Genomic DNA, 17,544 nt, shown 5'->3' with positions numbered 1-17,544 from the left:
CAGTGGCATTTTAACAATCTAGCCCTGTGGCAGGCTGTCTCCGGAGTAAGTGGTGGGAAAAATGAGATCAGGGAACAGCTAGCTGGACCTAACTTCAGACCAGACTAGCTTGTCCTTCACTGCACCTGACAGCTCCTCAGAACTGACACTGTGATATATGGGGTTAGCCTTGAGGAAGGGAGCGGTGACCAATGTCCTGTAGGTCTTTTTTCCACTGAAGGAGGTTAGCATCAAGCAAGTCCAAGTCCATCCCTGCCTCACAATCTCATCAGCTTTCACATGTGAGATGTGGGCTCCCTCTGCTGGTAGCTTCAGGAAAAGCTCAAGAGGACAATGGTGCTGGGCACCGGTAGCTCACACCTGTAATTCTAGCTGCTCAGGAGGCTGAGATCTAAGGATCACAAAGCCAGCCTGGGCAGGAAAGTCTGTGAGACTCTTTAATTTTTTTTTTTGGTTGGTCGTGGGGCTTGAACTCTGGGCTTGGGCGCTGTCCCTGTGCTCTTCAGCTCAAGGCAAGCACTCTACCGCTTGAGCCACGGCACCACTTCCAATTTTCTAGTGGTTTATTGGAAATAAGAGTCTCACGGACTTTCCTGCCAGGGCTGGCTTTGAACCGTAATCCTCAGATCTCAGCCTCCTGAGTAGCTAGGATTACAGGCGTGAGCCACCGGTGCCTGGCTTCCATGAGACTCTTATCTCCAATAAACCACTAGAAAACTGGAGGTGGCGCTGTGGCTCAAGTGGTAGAGAGCTCGCCTTGAGCTGAAGAGCTGAGGGACAGCACCCAAGCCCAGAGTTCAAGCCCCACAACTGACAAAACAAAAGAGAGGTGGGGGACTATGGTTGGGGTTCACTCTTTGTGAGCACCCACTCATCACTAGGACTGCCCAGCACTGAGAATATAGATGCACCCAGCTCTGTAAATGACCCATAGCTCCTGAAGGTAGACAAGCTACCCTTCTTGTATCTCTAGAGTATCTAGAGCCTGTGGACAGAAATTCCAAGTAAGAATCCAGTTGCCTCCATTTACTAATCTCTGTTCTGTGAGAGAGGATTCACTTTCTGAGGAGTGTCTGCTGAGATATGGTTTCTAGTGCTCTTTCCTGGTCTTGCCAGAAGACTGGCCTCTGCCCCCTGCAGACCATTATTTTGGTTAGGAGATTCCTTATGGTGCTAGCCCAACCTAGGGTCTGGGTAGGAACAATGGAGATGATTTTCCCCCAGGTGGTCACAGCAGAAGGAATTCTGATTCTTCCAGGCCAGAGAACCAACTAGTTTCTTTGCCTATGTGGCTCAGGGCAGTAGTCTTTGTTTTTTTGGTCTGGGGGCTTTCTTTTGGGCGGGGGCAATGCTGGGGCTTGAACTCAGGGCCTAGGTGCTCTCCCATAGCTTTTTCAGGTCAAGGTTGGCACCATAGTTACACTTCTGGTTTTGGCTAGACTTTTCTGTCTGGGCTGGCTTTGAACCATGATCCTCAGATCTTAGCCTCCTGAATAGTTAGGATTACAGGTGTGAGCCACCAGTGCCCAGCATGTATACCATCTTAACATCATGCTCGGGCCATGAGCTGGGCTTGCAGCTGAATCTGTTGGGAGTAGTCCCTAGTTCCCAGAAAGTGTCATTTAGAGACAGAGATTTTGTTGGGTGACTGAGGTCCTTTATGCACAGGATAGAGGTCACTGTCAACTTAAGACAGAACCACGATTTTGGGGTACTGACTATTTGAGGTCTGGCCATCACCCTCAACTTCTGGACTATTCCATCCAGGCTAACGACTGGAGATTTTCCATCTAGGAAATGTTGATCCCCTTTGTGCCATCCTTGACTTTGGGGGCTGACATCTTTACTGTTCAATTATGGAGAATACAGACCTCCCCGGCCCCATGCACGGTCACTCTGAGACAATGTCAGTTGCAGAAGTAGCCTCCAGAGCCTCAAGCATTGTCAAATGCTGTTTATTGGTCTGTTACACTGAAGAGTATAGTTTCTGAGCCAAATACACACACACACTCTGCTCCTCACAAAACCACTTAGTCACTAAGGCAGGCACACACTGGCCATTCGTGCTTGGTGGAGGCCAAGGACTCATGGACAACAGGGGCAGGCAGTGGGGTGGGCTGGCCCTGCACAGGCTGTGAAGTGCCCAGGGGCAGGGGTGGGCAGGGGATGCTGGGTACAGAGGGCTGCTGGCTCTTTCTCATGGTTCTCAGATAGAGGAAGTCTGCAGACTTTGGTGACTGCCAAGCAGGAGCCAGCCAGTGTGGCCTCTAGGCCCCAGAGCCAGGCCTAGCTTGCATGTGTTTGGGTGGTAGGGGATATGGAGCTGACAGAGCAAGCAACATGCCAAGGCCTCAGGTTAAGGGTAGGGCCCTTTCTGACACACCCACAAAATACAGTTCCTCCAAAGGAGTTTCTGGGTCCCTGGGTCTTTTGGCATCCTGAGATGCATGTGGAAGGCAGAATTGGCTTTGCTTCTCCCCAGGGACAAATGAGGAACCCAAGTACCCCTGAATCCCTCAGCCCCAAGAACTCAGCACATGCCTGGGGCAAAGCAATGGAGTGCATCCCTACAGAATCTCTCTGGGCTACCTTGGAGAGCAAGTGTTCCTACTCCATTTCCAGACCATCCAACTGGCAAGTATGGGATTTATGCACAGTCTTAGGGGTGTACTTAGGTGCATAAAGCGAGGACAGGGTGGCAAGGGTTATACTGTACAGACACATGTGGGTGCACTGTACAGTTCTGGGGAGTGGAGGGGGTCGCCTCAGGTCGCCAGAGGCAGTGGCAGTGCTGCTGAGGTGGGTTGCTCTCCCTGGGCTCACATCTGACTGCCCGGAGTCTCAGGGGAGGGCCTAGGTCACATGCCTGAAAGGACAGCTGTTGTAACTGTCCCATTGGGACTGCAAAGGGACTCTCAGGAGAGATATAGCACAGATCCCCTTGCCCCCCACATCTTTCTGTAGGTGGTGCTCATGCCGCTAGAGCCTCCCCAGCCTGCCACCTCTGCTAGAGATAGGTATTAGGGAACAGTCCAGGCTGAGGCTACAGGTGGCAGTGGGGCTATTCCCAGTTGTTTTCAGAGAACAGAATAGTTGTCCCCCAAGGCAGCTGCTCCCTGAGGCCAACTCCTCCTGTCCCAGCCCTGGTCTGAAGGCATCCTGGCCCAACTTGCCCTATGGGGCTAGCACTGCCCACAGTCGGATCCCAGGCTCACATCACTTTGTTAGGAACACAGCTAGGCTGGCAGGGGTGGCTGGGGGAGTTGGGACAGTCCAAGCTGTGTTTGCCTGTGCCTTTGCCTGCTGGCACTCAGGGGCCCGGTGTTTAGGCTGTCCACGCTGCTGCCCCAGCTACAGCCCTCACTTGTTCTCTATGAGCATCTGCACCTTGTGGACGAGGTCTCGGGCAATCCGCAGGATCTCCTGGGCATCATGACGCTCAGCCCGCTCTGAGAGAAACATAGGTAACTGTAGCCAGGTACAGACAGGGCAATAGGCTGGGAGGGGCCCAGGGGCTGACTACCCTGCCTATGGGGAAGGGACCCTGGTATTCCTGAAAACCCTCCAATTCTTCCCAGGCCCTGATGGGGACAGTTGGCTGGCTGGTCCAGCTCATACCATTGAAGAACTTGATGATGTCAGTGAAGTCCATGTTGTTGTCTCGGATAATCTCTCGGTAGGCCTCCACCAGAGCCAGGGCGATAAACAGGACAAAGTGCTCTGACGAGATGTGCCTGGCTGCCCAGATCACCTCCCACACGGCAAACACGTCCTCATACAGCAGCTCTGCAGACAGGACGGGGCTGGCGCTCACCAGGCCAGGCTCACCAGCACAGGCCTGGTGATAAGGCTGCCCTGGCTCCCTTGGCCACCCACATATAGCACTTCTTCCTTGGGGAAATCAACTTTTAATGCTTAGGGGAGACACATAGTTTGAAAAAGGCTCAAAGATCATCACCTATTGGGTGATGGTTGCAGCCCTGGGTGTTCCATGTGCTTTTCAACCTAAGGGAGGCCGAGGGTGAGCCAGCACAGGGCATTCGCAGTGCTTCAAAGCTCTCCATGTGGTACCAAGGTACAGTTAGGGGATTACTGACTGGGAGGAAGAGGGATCTCCCACATCTGTGGCCCTAGTCTGCTGATCCCACCACCTACTTCTTACCTCTTTTAAAATCCAGCAGGAACCAGCGGTAACAGAAGTAGAAGTGGGTGTAGTCTCCGTTCTGATGCATCAGCTCAAATAACTCTGAGTCCAGGATCTCACAGGGGAAAAGGAAAGAGACTGATCCAAGGCTGCCTCTCTGCCACCCTCAGCTGCCACGCACAGGGATGCTGTACGGTGCCTACCAGCTAAGGTCTCCTTGGGTGGAGGCTTGCTGCCGCCTCCCTCCTGTCTCTCTGGGCAGTATTCCTTTGGAGTTCTATTTCTTTGTGAGTGTTAGATTTCACCACCAACTTCGAATACACAGCAAAATCACACATGCACACTTATATCTTCTGTTTGTAACATGGACAACCATGTTTTCTGTTGTTGTTTTAATGAGAGAAATTAAGCTGATGTGTGAAGACCCCCCTCTAGCACGCTCGGTGACCTCTCTGAATGGACTGACTAGTCTAGCACCACCATTATGAGCCCCCAGGTGGTTTCAGACCTCACCTGGATGAGGGACCGCATGTTGGCAAAGTGGGTGTCCATGGCACCCCCGTTGGGGAAGTTCTGGCTCATCCTCTTCATGAGGTGGCTGAAGCAGCTGTAGGCTAGCTGATCTGCAGCGAGACAAGAGTGAGACCGGCAGGGCTCCTGTTTCCACCCTTCCCAACCTAGCCATCTTTCCTCTCCAGTTTGTTACCCAAACTGTGTCCCTCACCATTGTCGAGGATGACCAGGAGAGGTGCCAGCAGATCGCACATGCCCTGCACGTAGCCCACGTCCAGATGCTCCCACACGTAGCTGAAACACCAGGGATAGTCTCTACGTCATCGTGGCTGCGCTCTGGCCTTCCCTTGCCACAGAGGTATCTGGGCACATGACCTCTACAATAGCCTGCTACCTCCAAATCAGCCTTTCAGCAGTTGTAAAGCACTTCCTGTGAGCCTCACTTCAGGAGACAGTGGGAGACTATATATGGCCCCTGCTCCCCAAGGCATTTGGGGACTCAGGGAAAGAAATGGCTACCACAGCTTGGTGTGTAGAACAGGGGAACAAAAACAAGAGAGTCTTCCTGTAGAAGAGTAGGTGCTGGTGGCTCATGCCTATAACCCTAGCTACTCAGGAGGCTGAGATCTGAGGATGGTGGTTCAAAGCCAACCTGGGCAGAAAAGTCCCTGTAAGACTCTTATCTCCAATTAACCATTCAAAAACTGGAAGTAGGCTGTGGCTCAAGTAGTAGAATGCTAGTTTTGAGCATAAAGAGGCCAGGGGCATCACCTAGGCCCTGAGTTCAAGACCCACAACTGACCAAAAAAAAAAAAAAAAGAATGGCTGAAGTGGGGATCTGGGCGGTCTGAGGGAATGTAGGGTTAGGTGGGTGCTCTATAGGGAAGTTGTTCTTGAGAGAGGGCAGCAGGTGAATTGGGTGTGAGGGAGAGGAATAAGACATCTGCCAGACCTAATCTCTCACAGAGAAACTGGTAGCAGCCTGAGCATGGGCCTCCCTGCCTCCCTCCCCGAGCCTGCCCCACAATGGCACCTGCACATGATGTCTCTGAGCCTCTCCAGGTTGGAGGGAGTGAAGTACCAGTAGTTACGATCACATCTCTGTACGTCCTTGTCTATGCGGTGCAGATTTAAGGCCACGGTGTCCAGTAATTCTATCTGGAAGAGTGTATGGTGTTCAGGGGAGAGGCTGGACAGCCTCTCCCAGGTTGGGGCAGGAGAAAGAAGCCTAATAGGGAAGCCAGAACTCTTAGAAGAGGGTCCTCTGAGGATGCTAAGAGATGGGCTTAGGGCTCCATGTCAGGACAGGCTGAGCACCCCACCACCCTGGCAGCTGCTCCCCAGGTGTTGGGATGTCCAGAGTACCTCTGGAGACACTGGGAACAGTACCAAGGGCCACAGGGAGGGGTCACGTACAGTGTAGGACGCGGCACACACAGCCTCCAGCTCTTCCCCTGCCTCCAGCTGACTGGCCCTGGGAGCCTTCTCCCGGCTGGGATCTTCCTCTGAGAAAGAGTGGCCTGCAGGGGCTGGCCTGTTAGAGCCTTCTCCACCTCCATCCTCTTCAAAGCCCATGCTCTGGCCTTCATCCAGACTAGATTGGATGCCGGAGGCCACCGAGTAATTTCGGGAGGAAGGCAGCCCTGAGTCTGGAGAGTCAAACTCTACAGACTGCTGCTGTTCCACCGCTGCTGTGCCTGGAGTCCCAGCTCCTGCTTCCTGCTCAGGCTTTGGTCTAGAATCTTCAGGGCCCTGGGGACCTGGGGGCTCCAGATCATCCACAGAGATGAATACCTAGTGAGAGTGAATCCACACATGTTGGCTCCTCACAGCACTCCAGGACTTTCCTTTCTATAGCCCCAGCCCTCTCCCTGCATCAGAATGGAGCCCAGATAGAGAATTCTTTTCCCACACTCCTTTCTTTCCCCTTTTCCCCACTTTCTCCCCAATTCTCAGCTTCACATTCTTGCTTAGCTTTTTCACTCAAGGCTGGCACTCTACCACTTGGGCCACACCTCCACTTCTGGCTTTTATTGGCTAATTGGAGATAAGTCTCTTTGATTTGCTGGCTTCAAATATCCATCTTCAGATCTCATCTTCCTGAGTAGCTAGGTTACAAGTCACTGGAACATAGCTGAATTTTGTGTTTGAGTTAGAATTTTGCTAACGGCCTTGGCTGGCTTGGAACCCTTGATCATCCTGCTTCTGCCTTCTGTGTGTTGGGATTACAGGCATGTACCTCCATACCTAGTCCACATTTCTTTTTTTTTTTTTTTTTTTTTTTGGTTGGTCGTGGGGCTTGAACTCCGGGCCTGGGTGCTGTCCCTCAGCTCTTCAGCTCAAGGCGAGCACTCTACCACTTGAGCTATGGTGCCACTTCCGGTTTTCTGGTGGTTTATTGGAGATAGGAGTCTCATGGTCTCTCTTGCCCGGGCTGGCTTTGAACCGCGATCCTCAGATCTCAGCCTCCTGAGTAGCTAGGATTACAGGCGTGAGCCACCAGCGCCCGGCCCACATTTCTTTTAAGTCTTGCTTCAACATATGCTTTCTGTTATTGTTATTATTAGAAAGGGTTTAGTAAAGCAACAAGAGACAATTTTGAACAAAAAACATAAATTGATAAAGGTATTCTAAAAAAGAAACATCACCGGGTGCTGGTGGCTCACTCATGCAATCCTACTAGCTACTCAGGAAGCTAAGATCTGAGGATTGAGGTTCAAAGCTAGCCTGGGCAGAAAAGTCCATGTGACTCTTATCTCCCATTAACCACCAGAAAACTGGTAGTGGTGCTGTGGCTCAAATGGTAGAGTGCTCACCTTGAGCTGAAGAGCTGAGGGACAGCACCCAGGCCCAGAGTTCAAGCCCCATGACCAACAGAGAGAGAGAGAGAGAAAGAGAGACAGAGAGAGAGAGAGAGACAGAGAGAGAGAGAAACTTATTGATGTTAATTGGGTGTAGAGACTGTGGTGTAGATCTTGCCGTCTAAACACAGGAGGAAGGATGCCAGGAAGAAAGGAAGAACTCCCACCCATGCTCTGAACTAGCTTTGCCTGGCCACTTCCACAAGGCTACAGATGTGAGGGAGGGAGGATCTGTCAGTGGATACCAGAGGGGCACAGAGTGCACTGGGTACCCTTGGTGCAGCCTCTGTGATGAGAAGCATGAGAGCAGATGGGGAAACAGAGGCCGGAAATGGGAAGTTATTGGTAGACACATCGCTCATCCTTCCCAGTCTGGGGAAATCATTATCGTGTTAGACAAGAAATAGGCAGCAACCCATTGTTTTGGTGGAAGAAAATTAGATACAGACACCTTAAGCCTTCTGCTGTGGGTCCCACTGTCAGTGAGTGCATAAAAGACTTCTGGCCCACGCCCCCCACCCCAGGCTCCCCTATCCCCTAGCCACCACCGCCCCCCATCCCCCCACCCCTGTCTGGCTCACATCATTGCTGATGGTCGAATCTCGGTGGATGAGGCGCTGCACGTGGCTGTCAATGCTGCTGCCCGAGGAGAACTTGGTGAGCATGGCTGGGTGAGCCTCCCGCTCCCGTTGCCTCACCACCACCTCACAAGCCTTCCACTCCGCCAGCACCTGCTGGTACCTTGCCGCCACGGCTGTGTCCACCTGTGCTTGGACCACATCATGATCATGGCAGAGGGCACCCCAAGGCCTCCTCTTCAGGGCTGGCAGACACTGGATCTCTGGCCCAGAATCTCAAGGCTAGAGCAAAGCTGCTGGTGAGGGCTGTGGGGCTGCGCTGTCTTCCTCTGCCATGTTTCCCATCTCCCTTACCCCATAGGTGTAAGTTTCTGTTACCTGCTCCATCTCCTTCTTGCTCATGCCAAACTTGTAGTGGCTGAGCAGGAAGGGCCAGACATCCTTTCGGATCTCGTGTTCCACACCTCCGTAGTAAACCTGCCGCAGCAACTCCAGCTCCTTGTAGTTCTGAGGGATCCAGTGGGTAAAGATTGTGTGGCTCCCATGCTCAAGCCCCAGCCCAGGTGCCCAAGCCCCGGCTCAAGGAGGGCTCAGGCTGGGGCAGGGACTCCTCTGCTGGAGCCTGGGCAAACTCTGCTTGGGGGAGCCAAGTCCTCTCGTGCCCCCTTCAGCTAGATGAGATCCAGCCCTACCTCCTTCCTCACAGGGCAGGAAATGAAGCCCAGAGGGAGCCAAAGAGCTGCCTGAGGTCACTGGAGCAAGGTAAGAAGCAGAACAGGTTCCCAGCCCAGACCCTTCCCATGGAGACCCACAGACCCAGCAGTATGAGATTCTATGGGGACTCAGGCCACTTCTAGGAAGTCAGCCCACCCCCTGCCATGTTCTACCTGTAATCCTCATTCCTTCCAGGAAGCTGCCCCCAGAGCAAGCAGCTGTGCACAATGGGGCCCACTCCAGCCCTTCACCCATAACCCCAGAGTTTGTACCTTTTTGTCCTTCTGGTACTTGCTCCACACATCCTTGGTGAGGCCTCCTGAGGCCCCAGGAGGCCGGTCAGGTGGGATGATGTTGTGATGCACCAGTGCTGACAGGTGGGTCCGCACCGTGGACAGGTGGCGGCAGTAGGCCAGCCCTGTGGTAGACAACCAGGACACCCTGATGGCTGGTGCCTCCTTCCCACTCCCAGCCTCTCCCCTCCTCATCCCCACCTCACCACACACTCACAGCCATAGAAGGCCCGGGACACGATCTGCCTCTTCATGCTCTCGCACAGTAGCCTCAGGGGCAACCTATGGAAACAACGGAGTGCGACCTAGTGATGGGCGATGATGAGCAGCAGCGTATTCTGGCTTGAGAGGCAGGCAGGTGGATGGAATAGCAGACCAGTGGGCTCCTCCTCCCTGCCTCCGCCCTCCTTATGACTGCTGCCACTCCCAATATCAATGCTGGGCAACTAACTTGGCTTTAGTAAATCTTGGAGAAAGCTACCTGAGGGTCCCCAGGAGTAACAGGTAAAACACAAAGTGACAGGTGAAGGACAGCACCCAGCCAGTGGCCCCCACAAAGGTTGTCCACACACTGCTCTTGCACATGGCAGGTGTTGAGGGATGTGTTGAGTGCTCTCAGATATGGCGCCCAACAGCAGGTTCTGTGTCCACTGGGAAGGGGGGAGCACTTACAATGTTCAGGCACAGCTCTAGGCATGTTTTTGTGTTTGTTTTTTGTTTTCTGAGCCAGTTCTGAGGTATGAACTCAGGGCCTGTGTGCTGTCCCTCAGCTTTTTGTTGTTGTTGTTGTTGTTAAAGGCTAGTGCTCTATCCATTGAGCCACAGAACCACTTCTGGCTTTTTCTGAGTAGTTTATTAGAGATAAGAGTCTCACAGACTTTCCTGCCTGAGCTCACTTTGAACTGTGATCCTCAGATCTTGCCTTCCTAAGTAGCTAGGATTACAGGCATGAGCCACCAGTGCCCAACTTCTGACTTTTTTTTTTGTCGGTCATGGGACTTGAACTCTGGGTCTAGGCACTGTCCCTCAGCTCTTCAGCTCAAGGCTAGCACTCTACCACTTGAGCCACAGTGCCACTTCTGGTTTTCTGAATGGTTTATTGGAGATAAGAGTCTCACAGATTTTTCTGCCCAGGCTGGTTTTGAACTGCAATCCTCAGATCTCAGCTTCCTGAGTAGCTAGGATTACAGGCATGAGATACCAGTGCCCAGCTTCATGTGGTCTTTTTTTTTTTTTTTGGGGGTCCAGTTGTGGGGCCTGAACTCTGGGCCTGGGCGATGTCCCTCAGCTCTTCAGCTCAAGGCTAGCACTCTACCACTTGAGCCACAGCGCCACTTCCGGCTTTTTTCTTTTTGCTTATGTGGTGCTGAGGAATTGAACCCAGGGCCTCATGCATGCAAGGCAAGTGCTCTACCCCTGAGCCACCTTCCCAGCCCCTTCATGTGGTCTTTACAAGTGTGTGAGACAGTAAGTGATAGCACCCCCACTTCACAGGGGAGGAAACAGTTGAGAAACTCAGAAGCTTGCCAAAGTCACATAAGTAAAATTTGAATCCAGGTCTGTCCAATTCTAGAGGCCAGCCTGCCATGCAAGTGACAGAGACTGTAAAGACAGAAGGACACCTGGATAGACTCATTAAGGGGAGGCTGGTATCCCAGGCTCTTCCTACTCACCGGTCGGGGACACAGCTGCAGTGGCTGGGGGTTGCATATGGGGAGCTGCTGGAGGAACAGGAGAGGCAGGAGGAGCCTTGGCCACACAAGGGCTCCAAGTGCCAGGCTGTCAGGCCAGGCCCAAAACCCTGCATCTCAATCATGTCGCCAGCATCTGAGGGCAGGAAAAGGCTATGGTCAGTGCTTGTCAAGCCTCCTCGCTCAGGCAATCCTGTAGCATGCCCACTTCTGTTCCCAGAGCTGCAGCATGAAGTCATCATCAGTTGAAAACCACAGGGGTGTGGACCTGCCTAGTTCAAAGCCCAGAGATTAAAAATGGTAGAGAAGGTACCTGGCACTTCCCAGGCTCTCACAAGTCTGAAAAAGGCCAGTAAGAAGTCTTAGTACAAAACAGAGTACTTAGACTGAGTTGTGTCTACTTACCTTCTAGAAAAGTATTTGTTAGTAATAGAGATCTCACTATCAGCAAACACTTTTCTAGAAGGGAGGGAGGGAAAGAGAAGGAACAGCAAAGGCCTAAGCTCCCAGGCAGCCTGGCCCTTAAGGGCTGAGTTTGGTTTGCTCAGGCAAACTCTAAGATGCTCAGAAAGGTGCTTGAAACCCATCAAACTCTAACTCCTCTCTCTAAGGGAGTCTCCACTGCTCAAAGCTCTCAGAGGACCCTAGTGCCACAAGTCCCACTTTCCTTGCTTTTCCAAGGGTTCTAGATCTAGTGGACAATGGCTGTGTCCAGACATCCTGCAGCCTAGTCTGACTATACTTGGCATAGCAGCTCCCAAGTGAGCTGGAAGGGAGGGCAAAATTCCCAGGTCTACCAGGGACAATATAAGGGCAGAGGTGGTGACTAGGCTCACAGGCTCACCGCTTAACACCAGTCACAGATAAATGTGCCTAGGTGTAGCCTCAGAAGATGGCTCCTTAGACATATCTACACTGCTGCGGAAGAACCTTTTCAGTCAGCTCTGTTGGGTCTGCATGGGACCTGAATCAAGACCCTGGGGACTTTCCAGGGCCTGAGGAGGGCAGGGCGCTGCTCAGGAATCACACTGGCAACTCCAGGGGCCATGGAGATGAAGCTCACTGAGGGAAGGAAGTGAAAAGACTAGGAGGGGAAGACTGTAGATGTGAGGGAGAAGAGAGCAGAGAAGAGGACAGAATGAGGAGAGCACCGTGTGGGTTGAGACTTTTTAGCAGTGATTCTAATGTGTGATTCTAATGTGAATTGGACTCAGCCTAGGCTCTGGTCTGTCATGATCTGAGGCAGGCCTCAACCTGGTTTTTCTGAGAGCCTGAGTCCAGTTCTGGGTGTGCTTTGGTGGAGAAGACTGAGCTGAGCATATTCCCCTCCAGCCCCCTCAAGAGCTGCCTATTTCTACCACCATGGCTGGGATTGTGTGTGTGAGTGTGTGTGTATACACATACATATGTATATGTATATTTATATGTATATATATGTGTGTGTATGTGTATATGTAAATGTATATATCTGGCCCTTCAGCTCCACCAGGAGGCAAATTAAGGGAACATACACGGGGCAGAGGGGCTGCGGCTCTGGGAGTGAGGGGTTGCAAGCTATGAAGAGAGGGAGGGGACAAGTGCAGGAGGGGTGGGACAGGAACCCAGCTCATGCCTCTGCAGCAGGCAGAAGAGAGGCCAGTTCTGGGAGGACCTGGGATAGGAACTGGCCCAACTGGGCAGGCAGCAGGCAGCAGGCGAACAGGCAGGGAGGACATTAGGTGCAGAGGGCAGAGGGTGGGCACAGAGGGAAACAAGCTCATGCCCAGAAAGCAGGGCCCAACCAAGGCAAATCTCCTGGGTCAATGCTTTTCACCTTAATTCTCCAGGAAGGAGCTGAACCAGCCAGCCTTGAACACTGTCTGAATTAACCCAGTACAGATGGCTGGAGCGCTGGCATGACTGGGTGAGGGGTAGCGGGCTGGACAGGGAGGGTCTGCTGGGTCAGCTTTGACTCTGACTCTCTCCTCTGAGCATGAGGAAAGTGTAAAGCAAACAATCTAGGTGGGTGAACCCCACAGCCCCTAAGACTCCGAGTGAAAGGTGCCTGGCCTGGAGCAGAATTAGAGTGAACAGCATCTCTGCTCTGTGGAGGAGGCAGCGGGAAAAGGGGGGTGAGAGGGGGAAGGAGAGGAGATTTGGACACCCCGCCACTTGAATCACATGCACAAGTCAAGCATGTTGCAGGCCTGAAAAGCAACAGCCAGCAGAATGGACTCATCAGTGTTGTCATTATGGACTGGAGTGGAGGTGGGGGCTTATATTCCTAGCCCCCCTCCCCAGCCACCTAGGGATTCTGTTCTTATCTCCCTCCCCCTTCTCCAAGTATTGAGGCCCCAAGCATACTGGCTTCATCTGGCACCTGAGTTCTGCAAGAGGATGCCCAGACCAATCCTAAGGCCTCTGAACTTAAGGTTTGGCAGTCCTGCTCATCTTGAAGGACTAGTCAAGAGGACTTTCTATTGCCAAGTCTGCTAAGACAAGGGCTCTGCTGGAACCCTTCAGCCTCCAGCCTGCTTGCCAATTTGTGGGTCAAGAAGGGGCTCCTTGTTTCCCCTTAGACCTTAATCTTCCTACCCTGCTCGCTTAGCCTACAAATAAGCAGCAATCCTTAGTCCAAGTCAGATGGCAGGATGTGTGCGGGCAGTAAAAATGAGAAGTAGGGTGTCTGTAGCTAGGCCTGGCCTATGGACTTATGTTGGAAGGGCTGGGAGGGAGGGTGGGCTTAAGGGCAGGCATGTGGCAGGAAGAAGAGCAGCTAGCAGGGTTGGCTGAGGGGTGCGGGTGTGTTCTAAGTCATGGGTCTGACTGGCAGGGATAGAGAGGCTCATCACTTGTGGTCAAGCAGTTGGGCTAAGGAATAGTACTCCTTAGCAGAATTTTGCAGACGTATAAGAGGAGTATTACAGATTCTGAGGCTCCCTCTACAGGGACAGGGGAAATGGGAGACACAATTAATTCCGTCATGGAAGTAGATGGGGATGGTGAAGTTCCCTAACTTCCAAGAGAGCAGGCTTCAGCTGACCAGCCTTTCCTCATGTGTCCCTTCCTTGTCCTCAAAGGATTCTAGGCTGCTGGATCTCCATAGAGTAGGACTGCCTTTCCACCCACCTACACCTGTGCAAAAATAAATAAACAGGTGGTGGATAGAGAAATACTGCTAGTTGTGGACACTGCTGTGCTATTTCCAATGAAGGGGACCTCTATAGTCAGAGATTCTGAGGTCCATGAGATGGGAACACACTGATGTGGTATCCTTGGCACAGAACCGGGTGCCAGAGAGAATGTTGAGCTTCCAAAAAACAAAAAGTATCACGTAGCCCATACTGTGTGCCAGGGGCATATCTGTGAAAAGAAATTCAGCTGACATGCCCTAAGCTGTGTCCCTTTTTGGACAGCCCACAGAGATATTTCTAGGTTTCATGCTAGAGCACCAGGCCTTGCTTTCTAAAGCCCTTAGGTATGCTGGAAAAACTAAGTCCTGAGGTGGCCTCTTGCTTGAACTCTCCAACCTCTACCCTTGCTCTAGAAGAGCCTAGTACCTCTGGCCTGTTTCTGTGAAGTCAGAAGTCAGAAGCACAGGAGGGTGGCTGGGACTGGCCTTCCCAAATCAGCAGAGAGAAAGAAAGAGACTACTGCCTGGCATTTCCAGCATGAAGGCCAGAAGAACAAAAGGCTGAGGCCCATGAGGGGCAATCAGATAATCACTGGCTCCCCTCCGTGGCTCTTCTTCCCTTGAAGCATGAAGCTCCCTCCTTATAGCCAGTGTCACTTACTGTGAATGACCCCTTTTCTGGGCAGCACCTGTCCAGACTCCTTCTGCCCTCCCTGATCAGTATCCTGACAGAAGGAAAACACCCTAGGTGTGAGTCCCCTAATGCCAACACTGCTGTTTGAGCCCCTGTGGTGGGTGGCAGGTGGGCCCAGGGGGTGGGGTGGAGGATGAGGTGAATCAGGGAGTGGGGAGGGATAAAAACCTTTCATCGGATTGGGAGCTGTGAGGTTCCGCGAGCAGATCATTGAGAGCATCGCGTGTAGTTTATCCTCCTCTTCCTCATCATCGTCCACCGAGGCCGCGCGGCTGGCCGCTAGGTGGTGGTAGTTAATAGTGACTGCTCAAAGAAAATAGCGAGAGAGGCAGAGGCATGAGGACCCTGGTGAAGGGGGTCTGGGAACCTTCCGGTGATTACTAGATGAGTATGGAAGAAGGTGAGGGACTGGGAGAGCCCCAGAGCGCTACTCTTTGGAGGGATCCTCTCCAGGAAGAACAGAAGAGAGGCAACTGAGTCTGTGTGTGTGAAAGACAGGGACTATATGGGGCAGGTTAGCAGCTCAGGCGCTTACCATCCCTGGCCAAAGCTGGGCAGGATTACAAATTCTGATCATTCTCCAACTCCTGGCATGGTCAGGCTGCATTGAATCTGAAGACTTTGGGGATAAATCTCTCTTTTGAGGCTATAAATTCAACCTTCTCCTCTCTGGGTTTCCCCAGAGCCACCCTAAGGGAGCCTGAGTCACTCAGCTGAGTTTCTGCATCAAGCACTCAGGATTTCCCTCGAGATTGAAGCGGTCCTTAAAAATGAAGTGACCAGAAAGGGAAAGGTCAGTGATTGAAGAGGGGGAAGCAGAGACCAAAGAATCTAAACTGTGCGTCAGCCTGAGACTAAGGGTTGGGTTTGCAAACCCATTCTGGCTTAAGATGTCTCTTTGTCAGGTACATCTGGGAGGAACAAGGGATCCTCTAAACCTTGTGCCCTCCAAGACTGTTGGGAGGATTTGTCTGCAGCTTGGTCATCTGCCTGCCAAACCAGACACACTTGTTGACTATTTTCTGGCACCTGTTAGGAACTGTAGGGAGCAGGTGGTCTGGCTGGCAGTAAGTGTTCTGGGATGGCAAATTCCCTCACTTTTATCTTCAAGAAACGTTGAATCTAGTTCAAAGAAACCCCTGAGTAGCAGCAGCACTCTGACTAGAAAGGGAACTCTGGTGTTATTACAAACATATCAACAGACCTTCAGGTTGGGAGGTGTGTGTCCAGCGCAAGGCAGGATGCATGAGAACCCGGTGCCTTCAGGGATCCAGCCCTCCATATGTAAGATCCAAGTCTCACCCTCCAGATGCAACTCCTGCTCAGGCCAAACCTTGTCTCCTCAGGAGCTTGCATGAGGAAGGCTCAGTGAACAATTTGCACTATCCAAAAAGTGCAAATCCCCTGCCCAGGTTGCTTCCTGGGAGCCTGGCAGACATCTGGTGGCTAACGAGGGACTGAGGGTTTGCTACTCTCTATTTCTAGTCCCTCTACATTTTTCCCCCTGGGGCATGAAAAGATGTCTAAGAATCTTACACAGTGATGCCTGAGTCTACTGAACCAAGAGATTCTGGGTGAAGAGATAAGAAGGACCACTAAGCAGATGGGAGGCAGGCTTTCCAAAGGAGGACAGGTAAAAGGTCCGATGGGGAGGCAGAGCGATGAACTTCTTAATCTGGCCTGGCCAGGGGACCCCATCTGCCACCCTCTTGGATGATGTGGTGCTGCCCCACCTCCTGAACAGCTCTCTCATCCTCCATGGAGGAAGTTTGGGACACTCACTGTGCTCATGCCTGTGCCCAGGGTAGATGATCCGGAACACGTAGTCTGTGGTCCGCCCCATGCCCAAGTCTTCCATGTCCACGGATCGTATGCTGCTGCGTTTTCGTAGCTTGGGGAACACCTTACCCTGCAGAGTGAGGGGGTGGTCAGCCTGCCCAGAGCAAAGTCCCACCCAAAGCAGCTCCTAAGAACTCTCTGTGGGGAAAGGAAGGGAGGTACCTTCCTTCACCCAGCCCTGCACCCAGAACCCCCCTGCCCTGAGGTACCTTTCCCTGCTGGGTCCACAGCGGGGGCTCAAGCTGTCCTCGAGGCAGCAGCCCATTCTCCAGACAGGACAGAAAGGACAGCAGGTGTCCTCCCTGTGGGAAGTGCAGTGGCGGCCTCTGGATGCCATCCTGGCTCACCAGCACGAGCGTGCCACCACTCTCTGGGGGGGGTGGGGGGGGATGAACATGGTTGAGTGAGGCCACCTGAGACCTCCCTGTCCATCACCACAACTCCTCCGCTAGGTTGCACGGGCTGGTTAGGACAGCCAGGCTGGCCCAATGGCTTTTTTAACAGGGACAGCAGGAGGACCGGAGATGTGGCTCAGTGGTAGGACACATGTACAAGGCCCTGGATTAAAATCTCCAGCACCACAAAATGAACGAATTAATCAATTAATAAATTGACTAATTAATAGGGACAGTGGGAGAGACCTAAAGAGTCTTGATGCACAGTGCACAATGGGGAGAAGAATGTCTACCCTCCCACTCCTCTGCCAGGGACAAACAGACTTACTGTGCTGATGACAGTGGATGCAGACAATCTGACTGAAGGGTACCACCAGGGCATAGTCCCAGTAAACACTGAAAAGGAACCAGTCTGGTGTTACTGTGTCCTAAGACCCACCATCTGCCTACTTTGTCACCTAGTCCTAGCACCTCTTAAAACTTTCCTGAAGACAGGATGGTCTAGAGCTGAGTAATGACTTCAGCCAGCCTTGTCCCTCTGAGCCCCATGCTGTCCTCTGGCACAGAGCCTGTCTGTCTCAGCTGCTTAGAGCTTGGCTTGAGCATGACTCTCCACAGCCAGGCCAGCCTCAGTCTTAGAGGACTTGGGAATCCCTCCAGGCAGCTTCACGCTGTAATTCTTGGCATTGGGATAAGGAGTGAGGCTTGCC

General features: G+C 52.5%; 1 protein-coding gene across 2 annotated transcripts in view; it reads right to left on the bottom strand.

Annotated features, from left to right (window-relative positions):
* Positions 1-1,939: 1,939 nt before the first annotated feature.
* Sgsm2 (small G protein signaling modulator 2) overlaps positions 1,940-17,544 on the bottom strand; it is a 40,246-nt gene continuing 24,641 nt past the window's right edge. Inside the window, exons 9-24 of one of the 2 annotated variants that reach the window (XM_070027482.1) lie at positions 17,163-17,230; positions 16,649-16,809; positions 16,383-16,509; positions 14,769-14,903; positions 10,777-10,930; positions 9,321-9,385; positions 9,083-9,228; positions 8,475-8,603; positions 8,100-8,282; positions 6,074-6,451; positions 5,691-5,815; positions 4,869-4,951; positions 4,658-4,767; positions 4,163-4,259; positions 3,619-3,786; positions 1,940-3,449 (exon numbers count right to left, since the gene is read on the bottom strand). In XM_070027482.1, coding sequence (XP_069883583.1) covers positions 3,361-3,449; positions 3,619-3,786; positions 4,163-4,259; positions 4,658-4,767; positions 4,869-4,951; positions 5,691-5,815; positions 6,074-6,451; positions 8,100-8,282; positions 8,475-8,603; positions 9,083-9,228; positions 9,321-9,385; positions 10,777-10,930; positions 14,769-14,903; positions 16,383-16,509; positions 16,649-16,809; positions 17,163-17,230 — 2,218 coding nt within the window. In that variant the 3' untranslated portion in view covers positions 1,940-3,360. The remainder of the gene's footprint in view (positions 3,450-3,618; positions 3,787-4,162; positions 4,260-4,657; positions 4,768-4,868; positions 4,952-5,690; positions 5,816-6,073; positions 6,452-8,099; positions 8,283-8,474; positions 8,604-9,082; positions 9,229-9,320; positions 9,386-10,776; positions 10,931-14,768; positions 14,904-16,382; positions 16,510-16,648; positions 16,810-17,162; positions 17,231-17,544) is intronic. The other variant, XM_070027483.1, reaches the window with a different exon arrangement.

This window comes from Dipodomys merriami, unplaced genomic scaffold, assembly GCF_024711535.1.
Source record: "Dipodomys merriami isolate MVZ:Mamm:240054 unplaced genomic scaffold, mDipMer1.0.p SCAF_19, whole genome shotgun sequence".
Classification (NCBI taxonomy): domain Eukaryota; kingdom Metazoa; phylum Chordata; class Mammalia; order Rodentia; family Heteromyidae; genus Dipodomys; species Dipodomys merriami.
Note: the sequence above shows the minus strand (reverse complement) of the source record. Positions and strands in the feature narration are given on the sequence as shown.